Raw genomic sequence first — 18,193 nt, forward strand, 5'->3', positions numbered from 1 at the left:
TGTGTTGTGTTCCTAACCTCTGGTACTCATGAGAATAATTTTATTTGCAAATAGAGTCTTTGAAGATTGGTGCAGCTTAGGTGCTGAGTGGTCCCCAAAAGCCCATATGTGTTTGGTCCTTAGCTTCACGCTGTTAGAAAGTGATAAGGATCTTCAAGGGCCTAGGCCCTTTCACAGTTATCTGAGCACTGTGGAAGAAAGTAGAGTACACTTTAGGATTATCATCCAAGCTGTCCGTTCTTCAGGCTGAACTAGTATTTCACCTGAAGGAGGACAAGGAGTTTCACATGTTTCTTGTTCAAAATTTTATTACAAAAATATTTCACTTGTAAATCACAGCAGTCCAATATTTTATAACAGCCATTCATTCCTTTTTAGAATATTTTTCTAGATAGAGGGGAAACAGCTTATGAAAATAAAGCAGGAAAAAAAAGGCAAAAATTATTTGTGGGTCAAGTTTCTTTCCTTAACATGACCAATGGTACAGAATCACACTTTCATTTCTATGTGAATGGATCACTTCACAAGCACATACGTAAGTTATGAAAGCTGTTTTTGTAAAACTGGCTTCAGTTTTAATGAAGAAATGGTGTACCTCGTAAGTGATTAGTAAATCTTACTGGCGATACAAAGGGTCCTCTCAAAACCAGTGTATGTATGTGAGCTGAGTGAGGGACTCCAGTATCTGTGGACTCAAGGAAGCAATACTGACCATGTTAGAGGGAAATACATTCAAAGTTTTTAAAATAAAATTTACATTTTAAAGAAATTTACTGCAAGAAGTTTCAAAGTAAGAAAAAGACATTCTAGATGCTTGTTCTCCTGTGGTGGGTGCACAGCTCCTGCCCGTTTGCACTTTCCCCAACAGCCTCTGAAGAGAACCCTAAGTCTTTTTTCTCATTTCATGGCATTATTTTTACTTCAAATTTTGGGTTGTTTTGATTATTTTGGTTAGCCTATGTATGCCAGGCTGGCCTTGGACTGGTAGCAAGCTTCCTGCTCATCCTCAGTGCTGGATCACTGACCTGCACTGCCAGAAAAACTGAGCACTTTGGAAATACAAGGTATGTTCTCCTTTGAGGGCAGTGAGTGGAGTGCTTCAAATTTCTCTTAATCATGTAGTGCCACCTGCTGGTCATGTTTTGATGTACCACCAGCAGAGGCAGTATCCAGCACTAGCCTGTGGGTTTGTTCTTATTTCTTCTATTTGTCAAAAGGAGTATTTCATAATTTTTATCCTTTTTTTCCTGAGGTATTTGAAACTAAATATGAAAACTATCTATTTAGGATAAAACAGAAGATACAATTACAGTAATAACTTACTGGACTCTTAGAAAAAAATGTAAAATACACATAGGACTTCAGCAATCTTATTTTTCCTGTTTAAAACCTCTGCTCTTCCATTATACCAAGAATTATTTTACTGTTCATCAACTCTTCATACCTCTGTAAACAAAAATTATTAGATAAAACACTGATGCTATGAAATCTAACTTTTAAGTGAAAATATAAAGATTATAAAATGTTCAGGTGTCAATACTAACAAAATGATTTCACTTCCACAAAGAACACACTGGTGTGTACACTGTATTTCTCAGGGCAAAAGGAGAATAGAAAAAAAAGATATCCTCAACCTTCCCTCATCTTTTATGTTTATAAATCAACATTTCTTTATCCAACTTATAAGACAACATTGACATTCTATATATACTGATTATAAATTCCTAATAAATGCTAGCTAATAGCCTCATGATAATATTAGGTAGGTATGTATATTTCATGCATTCCCTCTATAGTCACAGTTTCATAGTTTTAAAATTAATTATATAATATACCAAAGTACTCAACTTATGAACTTTTTAATGTAAGTACATTTGCAGTTACCACACTTTCCTTACGCTGCCATAAACTGGCTCACAATACAAATGCTACTGTTATCTAACCCTCCTCCTATTGATAAATGTTTCCAGTTCCCACTATAATTTCTCTACTTATAATTACTTACTCAGAAGAGGCTGTCAAAAGTAAGCCTTCAGGCATATAGTCTAGGTCTACATACTTTGAGCTGGTACTACAAAGTAGTCACAAGTACAGGAGGCTCTGAAGCCACTCTGTTTAGTTTCAGGTTAGGATTAGAAATGGGGTTAGAAATCTCAGAAAAGTCATTTTGTTGTGCCTCAATTTCTTTACCTGTAAAGTAGGGAAAATAACAGGAACTGTTTCATGGAGTTAGGGAATATAATCTTTTTTAAAATACATGTAAAAATATAAAGCAATATTTAATGACTAGTAAATGCTCAATAAATACAATATGGATATTCTTTTCATTCAGCCATCTATATATTCTCTTTTATAAATTACTGAGGAAATATTTTTGTCAGTGTTTTTCAATTTTAATTTTTAATTTGTTCACTTTATATCCCAATTACAACCCCTTCCGTCGTCACCTCCCTCCTTCATTACCCCTTCTCCCTATCCTCAGAAAGGGGGAACTCTCCTCCCCTAACACCTGACCTCAACCTATCAAGTCTCCTCTGGACTGCCTGTATCCTCTGTGGCCAGGCAAAGCTGCCCCACCAGGAGGAAGTCATCAACCAGTGTGTAGCAGAGTCCATCTCAGAGGTAACCCCTACTTCCCATATTATGGGACCCACAAGGAGACTGCTGCCTATCCTACGTGTGACCAGAGGGTCTAGGTCCTCACTATGCTGGTCCTTGGTTTGTGCATCAGTCTGTGCACACCCTCCTCCACCCGGATTTGTTGGCTCCACTGGTCTCCTTGTGGAGCTCCTGACCACTCCAGGCCCCTCTACTGCCCGATCTGTCATAAGACTCCCTGTGCTCCAACCCAAAGTCTGGCTGTGTGTCTCAGCATCTGCTTTGATACCCTGCTGGGCGGAGTCTTTCAGAGGACCTTGAGGATAATTTTCTATTTCATTAAGGCAACATTTTTTATTGCTGTATAAAATGTTTTGTGTGTTCAGGAGTGTATGGAAGGGCAGATGTGAGGGACTGAGGTCAATCTTTTTTCTCTTTGTTTTGAAGAACAAGGTCTGTCACTGGAAGGACTGCAAAAGATACCTGGCCAGCAAGTCCCAGGAATCTGCCTCTCACAGTGCTGGCAATGTAAACACAAACTGCCTAACTGGCCTGTCATTCTTTGTTCTTTTTTTACCACAGGCTCTGGAAATCAAACTCAGAGCCTCAGACTTAAATAGTAAGCACTCTACTGCCTCAGCTATTTCCCTGATGTATAAAATTCTCCATAGAGCATAAATTATAATGCTTGCTACACAGTCTATATGTATATTTTCTCCAAATCTAAAAATAACTTAATCTTTTACAATTTATTTTATCTAACACAACATTTAGTTCTGATATTATCCAACTGTCTTTTTTTTTATTACTGTTATATTTTGTTTTATTTATAGGTTTTATACTCTGCTTTTTAAAAAGCATTTTATTTCATTTCTAATCAATGTGGAATTTAATTTATAGCTGAAGTATAGCTGAAGTAAAGTGGAGGACCTGGCCATATTTTTCCAGTACAAAGGTAATGTGTTGTGTGTAAGTCTTCTCCACACTAATCAAAGATGCCATCTGTAATAAAAATAAGATATTACATACATATCAACCTCTTTATGCCATACATGTGTCAATATTGCTTTATAAGTAGCTTAGAATGGGCTTACTGTCTAGTAAAGAAAATCTCTTTATCTTGTTATTCCTCAGTATTAGTTAAGCGGTTCTTGACATTTTTATCTATCTAAAGTTTGAGAAACATCTCAAGAGATATTTTACCAAACAGGTTTGGAGACAGGTCTCATCATTTTGCTCCAAGACAGATGAGCCAATGGTTGGGATAAACCCAACGTGACACGAAGCAATCTCTCTAAATACAGATAATAACATTCAGGCAAGAGTTGAGCATCAAAGTAATGCCTAGCATTAGACATTAAGCCAAGTAGAAGAAGGTTAAAACAAATGTACATGTCTTTGAAGAAAGCTCTATTTTTGACCAGCCTTTCTAGAGGGGTATGTACAACCTTCAGAATTCCCTGACTAGGGAATAGTGCCATCCCACAGTGAGTGGATGTTCCTCTCCTAATTAAAATAATCAAGTTTAATACCCCACAGAAATGCTCACTGATCTAGATAATCCCTGCTTAAGAATCTCTGCCAAGCTGACTCTAGATAGGGTCAAGATAACAATTAAAACTAACCAAATACAGTGTTCAGTCAATAAGTGTTTCTTGAAAAAGGAGTTGTGTGGGCCTGGAGGATGGCTTAGTTTAAGAGAACTGACTGCTCTTCTCGAGGTCCTGAGTTCAATTCCCAGCAACCACATAGTAGTTCACAATTATACAAAATGTAATCTGACGCCCTCTCCTGGCCTGCAGGTATATAAATCAACCAACCAACCAACCAACCAACCAATCTTTAAAACACAAGAAAAAGAGGTTGAGTACTATGTATTCACATGAAACACTTAATACACACACGTCGCTGATGGACCCTGCTATTAAGGTCAAAGTCTAGCATTACTGGATAGGCCCTGATCTCAGTCCTAAAATGATGGGACTCCTTTCCTTAGCTGTGCTCTCTCCACTGGACCTCATCTGGGGAAACCCCAGATCCTCTAAGGAGTGCACATAGCCCTTAGGAAGTTTACAGGCCCATCCCTTCCTCATAGGAAGCCCACTATATGTGCACCTGGGGATTCCTGGAAATATCCTCCACGCTAATGAGATGTCTTGGTACCTTAGCTTTCAACCAATGACCAATGACCAAGGACCTTTTTCCATACCTCTAACCATACTGGGAGTTCTTCCCCCATGCCCTGTTACCCATAGGACAATTAAGTACTGCATTCCCCTTCTTAGGACAGGACTGGGATGCTGCATGTAAATAAAGTACTCCTGGAACTCCTAGCCCCAGCGAATCAAACACATTCACTTCAAAACTCCTCCCTCTGCCCAAGGTTTGTAAGTCCCTGTTTTACAGGAAATAAGGGGGGGGGGGCACTATTTTATATTTCACCAAAGATCATCTGAGTCTCGTCATTTATTCTGGGGAGAGAAGAGCTCCCTCATCCCTGAGGATTTACGGCTGGACCTCGATGCTTGGCTCCCTCCCAGGCAGCCATATTTGCTTCAGCTGCTGCTGAAGCCTGCTTGACCACTGCCCGCCACAGAATAGACACTGAATTTATGTTCTGGCTGTAAATTGACCTGGCACAAAGCTTCAATAGCACCTTCTGCCATTAGTATGTCAGCTTAAAGGAAGGGCTGAAGCACTGTGGGATCACCACTGGCTTTGGAACTCCCACGCGTCCACCATACACTGGCATGTCAGAAAGGAATGTGGCCTCCATCTTTCCCGCACTGTCGCCATCTTTCCCGCACCACTCCTCCTACCACAGTGCCCGTCTGTGAAAGCAAGCAGCCAGCTGTTCTCGAAGCACCCATTCTGCCCACCCAAACCAAACTGGGCTCCAGCCACTGCCTCTTGATTTCAGAACTCCGAACCTCCCTTACTGCCTGTTGTCAAAGCAGCCACTGATTTGCCCAAGTCCGACCAGGCCTTTGCTGCCACCTGGCTCAGTTCCGGAGTCCCGAGCTCCTAGCGACAACTGGCCTGGTGCTGGCGGCCCAGCTAAAAGCGCAGTAACGCATACTGCAGAGACATCCTTCTTCTGAACCTCCAGCTGAACTGGTGATCCTCTGGCATGGATGCTCCATGCTCCACCCTTCTCGTCTCAGACACCAGTGTTCCTGGGAGAGACAGAACCTCCGACCCCACGCTTCACTCTTCTCTGCCTGGAAGCCTACGCGGCTTGGGCCTTCCCAAGCACACTTCCAGGTAGGTGGCATTCAGGCCTCCCAGACACACATGTTCTTATAACATATTCACAGCAATGCTAAATTTGTGTCATCTGGGGCCAAGGCCAAGTCTAACCAATTGCTTATTATCCTGGTACAAAATGACTGGAGTAGCCTACTGACCTGCCATTCTAGAAATACTTGCTGAAAGCATATCTCCTTAAGAAGCGAAATGAAAAACAATCTTTAAGATCCATATATATATACATACATATGTATATATACACACACACACACACATACAAAACAAGCATACTAACATAATACTTAAACCTTTCTGGTTTATACAATACATTTGTATTATATAGCTTGACAATAGTAATTCCAATGAGGTGATGATGATAATAATTCCAATAAAACCACTTAATTAAATTCCTAAAACTCCTATAATCTAAACTTATTTTTTCATCAGAAGTAAAACCCTTCTGAATACAAACCTCTAAGAGGCTGAGAAAACCGCTAAGCCTACACGGACAGTCATAAAGAACAGCAAGGCTAGGATTCAGATCTGCCCTTGTTTAAGAAAAACAGATCTTCTCTGGGATCTGAAACAAAGAAATCTGGTGCCCATCAACGTGGCTGTCATATTTGCCCACTGGTAGGAGCCTTTGTTTCTCTAACTACCACACATGGCCTTCCCTGTCACTCTGTACACTCTCTACAGAGAGGATACTCTTCTACATATTGAACAGTCTCTATCAACTCTTCATAGTGATGGCTCCACCCAGATCTGGTATCTAAGCCCCTATGTGTAACTAATGAGCTGACCCCTTCCTATGTAGGTCACTACAGTACCACACATCTCCTTACTCTTCTAGCCACTCAGACGTACACAATGTTTGGCTCCTTAGTGAAAGTAAACAGGAAGACTTCAGTTTGACATCTGCTTTACTACACACAAAAATGACAACGTTTATACATAAATTACTCTATCTCACTGGCATTAAATACAAGTGAAAAAATTTCCCTTCAAGTTAATAAAAAATATTTAAGACTTACTTAAACGGTGTAAACAAAAATGGTAAAGTAAATTCTTTTTTCTGAGTCATCTTCACCTGGGAAGCAAGTGTGAATACTTATTTTATTATGAGAAAAAATAATGAATTTCATTCTGAAATATAGGTATCAATTAAAATGGCTCTTCAGGGATGATTAACTTTTATGGAAATAAATGGAATTTTGTGTTATGTTATATTATTTAACAAATATTTTTTAAAAATTAAATAATATTTTACTATCTCAGTAAGCTGATAATTAAGTACATCAATCTTGCAAAAATAGTGTACTATAATGTAATTACATTCTTCCTTAACTCTTTGGAAATAAAGACAGGCAAAGTTTCAGTTAGAGAGTCACATCTGTAATGCTGGCATCACTAACCTACTTTTGGGGGCATATTCCAACAAATAATGATTAGACTTACATTCTTTATAAGCATATATGGCAATCTGATAGTAAGTGGCACTACTCAAAGGCAATTCTATACCCTTTAACTGACCCATAAAACCCGTATTTCAGGAATAAAAACGTTATGACACTAGGCAAATATTCACAATCCAAGATACTAAGTTATAGGAAATTATTCATTAGAATATAAAATCAAATATTTTACTTAACACAGATAAAAATTATACTATAGTTCAGTTGTTTGTTTTTCACCTTGAACTGTTCAAAAATCTGTACTGCGTTGCTAAGCATACTCTCTGCTTTGAAGAGACCAGTGTTGTTAAGATAATCCACAGGAAGTGTTCCCTAAAAGCAAAAATATAACAAGTATTAATAAAGACTGTGAAGCTCTACTTGTAAAAATATAAAAATTAAAAATTTAAAAATTTTTAAAAAATCACAACCCTCTAACCCTAGCATTTTGGAGGCCAAGGTGGTTAAGTTCCTTACCAGCCTGAGCTACAGAGTAAGATTCTGTTTCAGTGAGAAAACTAGGAGCTAGCGATAACTCAGCAAATAAGAGCACTTGATGTGGATCTGGAGAGGTGGCTCAGTGGTTAAGAGCACTGGCTGCTCTTCGAGAGGACCTGAGCTCAGTTCCCAGCACCCACTTGGGGCTTATGACCATGTTTAAACCGCAGTTCCAGGGGGCTCTGATAGACTCTTCTGAGAACATCAGGCACTCCTGTGCTGCACAGACACTCATGCAAGCACTAAACTACACATTCATAACACTTAAAAACTAAAAAGAGTTCACGTTCATCAGTGGTTAGTTAAAGGCTTCTGGTACTCTTCCAGAGGATGAGACTTCAGTTTCCTGAACCCCCATTGGGTAGCTTACAAAAGCCTGAACAGGTGCACATGTGGCATACACATACACAAAGCTAAAATTAAACAAAACAAAAAACAGAAATGAAACAAAAAAGATACACAGAAAAATAAATTACTGAATTAAGTGAAAAAAATTAAAAACCATAACTGAAAAAAAACCTCTTACAAAGCAGATAAAATGAATTAAATAAAGAAATGAGATGAATTAAAGTCAACTAAAGTCTAACACTGGCAGATTACTACAGTGATGTGTACAAGAGTGAAGAGGTAAGACCTAGCGAGAAGTGACAGAAACTTTAGGGGTGGTCATTCGGGCATTAGGGATACACCTTCTTCTAAGACTACCACATCTTGGTCTTTTTGTTTCTTTGTCAAAAAGCAAGAAGTTTTGGGTGTGGTCTGGCACATATTCCTGCCACAGTAGGTCACCACAGATTGAAACCTTTAAGGCTGGGAGGCAAAAATGAACATTTTTCGTTAAAGTTGGGTATATTCTTATGTGCTCAGTAAATTAAGTATGCTGTACACAAAGAATAATGACTGTAATAGCCACAGCTATAATATGTTTTTTTGTTTTTGTTGTTAAGACAAAAGGAAATAAATAGGACTTATATTAGACACATAAGGATATTCTATTCAATTTATGAGTAAAATTACCAAAAACACATACTTATGGCACTCAAGATCTTATTACTTAAAAGTTCTGATTATATTCCATTTTTAACGTAAATCTGACTTTGAAAACCAAGAAAGTTTTGGTGGTTGTAACCAGTATATTCTATTTTTCTTGGCTTTCACCACTTGGACCCATTCTTTTTTAGGGAGTGCCGGAAGTTCTTCCTTTCTTCCTTTCCTCCCTCCCTCCCTCCCTCTCTCTGTCTCTCTCTCTCTCTCCTCTGTGTAACAGCCCTGGCTATCCTGGAACTCACTCTGTAGACCAGGCTGGCTTGAAATTCAAAGAGATCCACCTGCCTCTTCCTCCATCGTGCTAAGATTAAAGTCGTGCACCAACAACACAGCCCTGCCCAAACCCATTCTTAGCAGCATTACTACTTCCTGCATGGAACTGTAATCATAGGCACTCACTGTCCTTCTCTGTGGAAAGGTAGGGAATACCTGAGCCAGACAATCTAGATTTAGTTCTTGACAGTCAGAGGGCAGCAAGTATATTTTGTTCTACCCTAGGGTTGGGGAAGTGAACAGCATAGCCATGCCAGGGCCCTCTTGGCTGTTGACTGCCAAATATGATTTTCAAGAATCTATGTGATCTAGCAAATCATCAATATCTTTTCTAATATTTCTTTAAAAGAACTCAGTTTCTGTTGTGTGTGTTACTAGAATAAATAAAAATCTTATCTTTTTAAAATAAATAAAACATTTAAAGGCAAACTTTCTTCCATGTTATATAGCATATAATGAGTTATGAGGTATTACCTATTTAGATATAGGTATGCAGGAAGGAATACAGTTTTAAGTACAGCTAAAGATTATACATAGGCACATAAAAAGTTCTATTTTTATATGGAGCATTGGTAACACGTGTTATTCCTTACCACCGAATTAAGAGGAAAGGGAACTCCAATAAGGGACGCCATCAGTGGTGCAATATCAGCCTAGAAATAGAGGAGTTCAATTCTAGTGAATCTACATGTATAAACCAGCAAACTGTATCCTCTCATACAACTATATACATCACCATTATTTATTACAATCAAAAAACCTTTAAGCATTTATATATTTTATATACCAGTGCCTTTAAATGCAAATTGCTAGAAATTCATGAACCTACAAAAAATTCATTTCAAAAGTAACCATTAAAGGTCATCAATACAACACAAAATCCAACAAAAATCACTTGCCCTATTAGCACAGAACTTGACTGTTTTGTGTAAGTTTTCAGTATCTTGTAAAAGAATGCTTCGGTACACATAAAAGAAAAAGCAGTAGATTTTATCTGGAGAAATGAGCACAGCATTAAAGAGTTAAGCTCATCAGAGGGAAGTCTGGCCAGCCAATGAAGAAAGAAAAAAGCCCAAATGGCACTGTGGCTATTTCTTTTACAATTCCACCTTCTTAGAGAGTGGTTTATGTTTCTGCTGTTTTTCTTTGTCTCACTACCCACTCCTCAGCCTTTTGTAAGCTTTGACCTACTATCATCCAGAGACTAATCTCTGAAATGGAGTTAACAACCTCTATTTTTCTAAATTTAATTGGCTGTGTTTATATTACCCTCAAATTTTGTCAAGTAGTAAAATATTTATAAGTTGGATGAGACAGCTTCAATCCTGGCTTGCTGGCTTGGAAAACTTCAGCAAGGTTTTAGACTTTCCCAATGACTCAGTTTTTTTCTTTTTTCTTTTTTTAAACATCTATTTATTTATTATGTATACATTGCTCTGCCTGCGTTTACACCTGCACACCATAAAGGGCATCAGATCACATTATAGATGGTTGTGAGCCACCATGTGGTTGCTGGGAATTGAACTCAAGACCTCTGGAAGAGCAATGCTCTTAACCACTGAGCCATCTCTCCAGCCCTGCCTCAGTTTTCTTAGCAATTAAATATACCTTTCTCCCTTACAAAGGGAAGGCAGAATTAAACGGGATAAACTTACAATGTATCTAGCACACAGTAGCACACAATGAAGGGCAGGTACAACAGTTGCTCTTACCAGGCTTCCTTCTCAATGACACTGGGATAAATTCTCTTCTTGGCCCCATTAACACCTATTGCTAACTTCCTCTTGTTTCTCTGGTGCTCCTTTTTAAGTACCTCATTTAACATAAGAGTTTGTAAAGTTTGTAACAGATTCATGCCAGTTCAAGACAACTGTCAGTATTCAAAGCCTTCCATTAGACTTTTGTCTCCCGCTCATTTCGTCTATTCACCCTGAAGGCTGAGGACATACACCCCAAGAGCTTCCTCAAGCTTTTGGAACTAAGTCCCCAAGGGCCATCATGTCCTACTGGACCTGTGCCTAGCTGCTTCTGCCTGACATCATACGGCCGGAGACTCTGAACACAAGCCTCTTCTAACGCCCGTCAGGATGTGAAATGGCTTCTATGCCAGGCTCTCTGCTCATGCTGCTCCTCTCCCTGGAGAGCTGAGCTGCTGCCCTGGCCTTATTACTCTCGCTTATTCTTCAATCTCGGCTCAATTCTAACCTTTCCAGGAAACCTTTTCCAAGGAGTTTACCAGACATACACATCCCATGCTCTCTCAGCTATGGGCCTCTCCTATGGAACATGTAGTTCTAGCTTCACATTTGTTTATACACTGCTTTGATTGCATCAGTTCTCACCTATACAGTAGAAGCATCCCAGGTCACAGTTTGCGTTTGCCTTTCTTCACAACTACCCCAATTGACACACGGCACAAGTGGGCATATGAGTGTTGGTTGGAGGATCGAATACAAATATTCTTATCTAATGTAGATGTACACCAATATTACCCAACAGACTGGGGGTTTGAAAAACAAACTCTACATTCAGTTGTTTACTAAGATCTATTCTTGATATAAATATAGGATTTTTTTGTATTATGATCCTCAAATAATTTCTAGCTTTTTAGACTGATTTTTAAATTATAAATTAGCAAATTGATTTTTTTATAAATTGCCATTTTTTTGAAGATTTATTTATTTAATGTATATGAGTGCTTTATCTGCATTTATACCTGCATTTATACCTGCATTAGATCTCATTATAGATGGTTGTGAGCCACCATGTGGTTGCTGGGAATTGAATTCAGAGACTCTGGAGGAGCAGGCGGTGCTCTTAACTGCTGAGCCATCTCTCTAGCTCTATAAATTTATTATTTTAAATATATATATATTTTCATTTTCTTAGGTACCATGCATTGATCCTAAGGAGGGGAAATATTTTTATCCGAGAAACATATTTTCAAAGGATAGACATAAAATTGAGTCCCCAAACCTTGGTTTACCCTCTATAAGAAAATGTCACCCTGTACTTGACCTAAAAGACAAGTTATGTGCCACTATTATAACCATATGGTAATATTCAGTCTAGCTCTTTCTCCCCCAATACAGGGTTTCTCTGTAGCTTTGGCTCTCGTGGAACTAGCTCTGTAGACCAGGCTGGCCTCAAACTCATGGAGATCCACCTGCCTCTGCCTCCCAAGTGCTAGGATTGAAGGTGTGCGCCACCACTACCAATGCTAGCTTTCTTAGGTTCCACATAAACTCTCCTGTTAAGGAAAGACCTGTGGCTATGTAATTTATATTCTTCTCACACCTTTTCCATTGCATTAGCAAGGATATTTATTAGGCTAACAGAGTGAAAAAGCAAAGTATATATTAATAAAAGGAAAGAAACTCCTAAGAGTAGTTTTTGTGTACCTCTGATTAATGTAAACAATTCTACCATTATAGAAATCAAAGAAATGTAATAAGCATGTACATTTCAATTTACATAATACTAACTACTGTTACTTGGAAGGAGCCTATTGGGTGGAAGGTATGGTGTATATACGTGTGCTATCACAGACAAGTGGAAGTCAGAGGCGATTGCTCTCCATCTTGTAATTTGTGACAGGGTCTCTCACTTAATTAAGCAGACACTTGTTGTCTGCTCAGCAGGCTGACCGTGCAGCAAGCTCCTGGGATCTGCTGGTCTTCACTTCCCAACTCTAAAGCTACAGATACATGAGCCATACAGGGATTTTATGTGGGTGCTAGGGATTTGTATTCAGGTCTTATTCTCATAGTAAGAACTCTTGCTCACTTCAGCCCCCTGGAAAAACTCTTTTGTTTTCAATTGATGACTTTAAAATTATTTATTTATTATTGCGTATATGATGGAAGATGGGAGGGAACCATGTATGCCGAAACATGCATGTGGAGATCAGAGGACAACTTTGTAGTCAGTTCATTTCTACAAACTTTAGAGTTGTAGGGATTGAACTCAGGTGGTGAGGGTTCTGAATCAAGCCTTTTACCTACTTGGCCATCTCAAAATCTCACTTCGTCTTTGTTGTAGGTATTTTTTGTTTTAAAGCACTTGCACTAACTAGAAGCAGCCTCCATAACAGAAACATGTTGGAAAATCTTTTGCTACTTCTACTATTATTGTTGCCTATTTTTCTAAAAATTACTTATACTAAATAACATAATTAAATTTACAGGAATACCTGATTGACATCGCGCCTCTTCCAGTTTTCCAATCTCCATTCTGAAAGACCATACACATAAAACATGTTAAGATTTTTAGCAAGAACAAACTGTCTTATTTTCAGGAGTGTTGGCCACTCCATGTAAAGGACACATATTGGAAACCTCTCTCTCAAACCATGTATGAAAAGTTTTAAAAAGCAGAAGAGTGTTTTCTAGGGAATTTTTAAAAAGAAAAACTGAAAAACAAATCTTTAGTGTTTTCTGTGATTTATTAAGCTCTTAACATGTTCGTTTAGAGAAATAATGCTCAAAACATCCAAGGAAACAAGTGTAAGCTCAATACCAACTGTCAGCAAGGCTGCTACTTGCCACTGTGTATCAGCTACTGAGGCAACTGCAGCAGAGCAGACAACACACCTTCTCTCCCTTTTTCTAGGTGGTCAGCTGTTAGCAAAGTATTCAAAACTGTAACTCTGATGCTCCTATGATCATTAGCCCCAAATTTTTAAAACAGTATATTAAGTGACTATTAAAATTCCTTTCATGGGCTGAATCTATTTGTAGCTTTTTGAGGAACCCCACACTGATTTCCGCAGTGATTGTACCAATTTGCACTCCAGCATAAGCTCTTTATTGCTCTCAGTAAGTGAATAACCAGCAGTGAGTGTTTCCTTTCCCCACATCCTCACCAGCATTTGTTGTTTGTGTTCTGGAGCACATCTGCAAGCTAAGATGAAATTTCAAAGTAACTTTGATTTGCATTTCCCTGATGGCTAAGCATTTGAACTTAAAAAAAAAAATAGTTATTTCTCAGTCCTTTGTATTTCGTCTTTTGAGAATTTTCTGTTTCATGTCCCAGTCTTTGTTTTTGCTGTTATTTAGTTTTGAGGTCTTTATATAATCTAGCTACTAACTCCGTCAGATATATAATTAGTAAAGATTTTCCCCATTTTGTAGGCTGCTTCTTTATTCAAATGGCAGTTGTTGGTCTTCAGGCTACCATTCCTAGACTCCTGTTCACAAGTCCTTTCTGTGCCTATGCTCAAGCATATTCCCTACCTTCTGTCAGTACCAGATCTTAGTTTGAAGTCCTTGCCATGTTGCTTTTGTCATGGTGTTTACCACAGCAATACAAAGTAACTAATACAGCACTAACTCATAATTTTAATCACATAGTACTTACTCGTAATATATAACTTTTGCTTATAATTGCTTTAATCTCCTACTAGGCAGGAGTTTCCATGGCATAAATGAATGCGAACATATATCTGCTTCAGACCATTGGGACATAATGTTATCTTCTACAGAGAACATGCTCAAGAATGGCTCAACTGAGTTCAAACAAACAAACAAACAAACAAACAAACTTATGTTTTATGCAAGCCTACTGATAGGTTACCTCCACCAACAAAATTCATCAATTCAAACCAAATCCAAGTATATAAAGGCAGGCTTTTTTTGGGTTGCTCTCAGGAGGGTTCACTGATGTCACAGGAGGAAGTGAGAGGTTACCATGCAGATTGGAAGACAGAAAAGGGGAGTGGGGCAGGGAGAGAAAGTGCATGAAGACAGGGGTGGGGGTGGGGGTGGGACCAAAAGGTCTGGATTACATAGTCCTCTTTGTTATGTTAAATAGGCACCTCAGCCCCTTTTCTTGGGTCTGAATCCCAACACTTACTAGTAAGCTTATGATTTTGTACTGGGCAACATTTGTAACAATCCTAGGCCACATGTGGACCACAACCTGAACACCCTGTGATAGCACACAACCATCCCAAAGATAGCATACAAGATTTTTTTAAGTGTCTAAATTCTATTCATTTGTGCTTAACTAAATCTGGAAGAATCATATAACAGTTTACTACTGCTGTACTCTGGCCCTTTGTCAAATACTTTCTCTGTGGGCCTGTGAACTGGCCTGGTACTCTCTGGCAGCACTGATATATAGAGTGCACATATATATGCAGTGCATAATGAAATACGCACCATGACTTACATGAAGACATGCTGTTCTGTCTTCATCCGGGTCCAGACAGAAATAACTTGGTATTATAGGTAGCTTCTTGTATAAGGAATATGTATTCTTAGGTACTAAAATCTCATAATTAATAGTATGGGGTTTTTTGTTTGGTTGGTTATTTGTTTTGCTTACGTTGGAAAATTGTAATCAATTGAGTATTCTTTCTTATTAGTTTTATTCTTATTTACTCCTATTCAATTTTTTAAAATTATAATTTAATAAAAACAAGATTAAAATTTCCAATTCATAGACATTTAGAAAGGCCAAAATAGCTATTATCAGTGGTATTTTGTAAAATGTTCAACAAATGGTTCTTGAGGGGGCAGAGTGTGGAGAGAAAGAAAAAACTAACCAACCTCTTGACTTAGAGAATTTGATAATACAATGACAAAAATTACGAGACAAACAATAAAATGAGGGATTTCAAACAACTTGAAGTTATTTTCTTAAGTGAAAAAGTCAACTTAGCTTAATTTTAGTTTTATTTTAAAAGCTAGCTATTTAGCCATTTGTGACAATAAAGACAAATGTTTGTACCTTTTAAAAACTCATCATCAAATTGCTGAGCTGATACCTTTTGAGGAAATTTGATTCCAGCTCCCCAAGTCACTAAAGGAGTTAAAGTCTCTGAAGGATGACCAGCCCCATGGGAACCTGCAGCGAAGACATCAAGAGTCATCAGGTAAGTATAGAATCACTGACAATGGCAAAATAATCTCTAAACGTTTTCTTTTAAAGAAATGGTCCACATATAGGCAGGAAAGTCATAGGCCAAATGTGGAGACTACTGCTACTTTGATAAATAGATATGATGTAACTGTCAAATTCTCAATAACTATACTCATATCCACGGAACACTGCTTTTGTCAGCTTTAGCCAAAGAAGCTGCGTCTTAAAATGAGCAGCAGTAATTACAGTGATACACAACCAGTAAGTGATGAAAACAGGTGGCTACTGAACATCTGGCCATTAATGGGACATCTGTATCACTGTGTACACACACACCACGACCCAGGGATCATCACAGAAAGGGTCAGGGCAGACAGAGACAGAAAGAGTAGGGAAGAAATTTTCAGGGAAATCATCTTTCAGTTGGGAGCAAGTGGTATGTACATGACAGCAAGGTGTACAGATTCACCATGGTTTGAAAGTAGTATGTTTCCAACAGGCTCACGTACTAAATACTTGGTGCTCTGCTGGCAGCGATACTTTGGGAGGCTGTAGAAGCATTAGGATACAGGGGTAGCGGGCATGATCAGTCACCAGAGGTATGCTTTTGAGGGTGATAACTTGCCTTCATCCTTTTTGCTCTATCTTTGCTTCCTATCTGCTAAAGGTAAAAACAAAACAGCCTCCTCTGCCAATCACCTTCAGCCACATGGAGTTCTGCCCAAGCCAACCAAACACAGCAAAGCCTCTAAAACAGTGAGTCAAAGTCAGTATTTCCTTTTACGTTTCCCTCACGTTTTGGTCACAGCTACGCACAAGTAAATGACACAGAACCCTTTTCTTCTAGCCTCACTATAGATAGGGCAGCTGAAAGCTGTCCTTTATAAAATGGAATCCAGCTCACTAGAATTTCATCTTGTGATTCAAGAACTCAAACCTCACCTTTATGTCATATTGTTCTCTGAGTGCAAACTACATTTGCCTTGGGACTCTCAAAGGCAGCAGACTTACCTATTGCAAGTTCAGTTGTCCTAGGCAGTGCTCAGCAATACCTCTTAACTAGCTTCACTCCCTTTGCTTTCATATATAAATTTCAGGTGGAATTTCTTTTCTAATATAAAAGTGTAAAGAAAAATTTTAAATACTTGGGTTTTTCCCCCCTACTTTCTCATTTGTAAATGAGCATGTGTTCTTTTTACAATTAGAAAAAAAGTTGTTTTTAAAGAAGGCTGGACATTTTCAACATACAATTACGTGCTTACACCTGATCTTCTGAACATAGTATTTGCAAGCTACATCTGCCACTACTTTAACTAAGGCAGCACTGAAACGTTAAGGTAGACAGACTAACCCCAGTCTGTCATTCCATGGTCAGAGGTAAAGATAAATGCTGTTTTCCCATCATCTCCATAAAAATGCTTGAATAGTGAAACAATTTCCTTCACTCCGTCATCAACTTTTTTAATACTGTCCTTATATTCCCTGTTTACAAAGAGACAAAAAAAGTAGAGAAATTAAATGTATCCAATCTAGACTCATTACAGTTAAGGTCAAGAACTAAAGAAACGCTTTCAGATTTAATCTTTACTATTTAGAAATAGAGCACCCTCGTAAAACTAGTATTTTCTCCTTTAATGGGTTTTAAAAACTGAAATAGTTTTCACAGACATTTTAAAAGGAAAGTATTGATTAGCAAATATATTTCAATGAACACCTTTTAAATCCTAAATAGGATAATGAAGACTTTCAAGTTTGTGTTCCTTATAAACTGCACTGTTCTGATGACCTTACTACAACAGTATCAATATTAAAGTACAGAATATTTCCATGCTATAACATACCTGTGATTTATATCTACTACAGTGTTGAGAACAAACTATATTCCAGCTTCCCATAGAGTTGAACAAAGCCAGTTTAAAATAAACATATATTTCACTGGTAGAAACAGTGCATCATGTTAAATTGGGAAAATATGAGATATTTATGCTAGTAATTAAACCAACTGACATTACAGTTAATACAAAATCAATTCAAAATAAAGAATACAAGTTTAAATGATTTCTTCTTTCTTATGGCCTGCAAAGCTGAGAATACCACTAAACAAGTAATAAACAAAACTTTATACAATTGTGGGTATAATGCCCATTAAATAAACAGACAAAGTAATTACATCTTCTATTATAAAAACTCATACCATAAAATGTTTGTGC

The 18,193-nt window shown here is 38.1% G+C and overlaps 1 protein-coding gene across 2 annotated transcripts in view; it reads right to left on the reverse strand.

The window, feature by feature from the left end:
• Positions 1-18,193, reverse strand: part of PIGN (phosphatidylinositol glycan anchor biosynthesis class N) — a 115,836-nt gene that overhangs the window by 85,952 nt on the left and 11,691 nt on the right. For both annotated transcript variants that reach the window (XM_084786993.1, XM_084786992.1), the window contains exons 7-12: positions 17,335-17,465; positions 15,852-15,968; positions 13,312-13,352; positions 9,713-9,772; positions 7,542-7,634; positions 6,882-6,937 (exon numbers count right to left, since the gene is read on the reverse strand). In XM_084786993.1, coding sequence (XP_084643119.1) covers positions 6,882-6,937; positions 7,542-7,634; positions 9,713-9,772; positions 13,312-13,352; positions 15,852-15,968; positions 17,335-17,465 — 498 coding nt within the window. The remainder of the gene's footprint in view (positions 1-6,881; positions 6,938-7,541; positions 7,635-9,712; positions 9,773-13,311; positions 13,353-15,851; positions 15,969-17,334; positions 17,466-18,193) is intronic.

This window comes from Acomys minous (assembly GCF_964271855.1).
Source record: "Acomys minous genome assembly, chromosome: 1".
NCBI lineage: Eukaryota > Metazoa > Chordata > Mammalia > Rodentia > Muridae > Acomys > Acomys minous.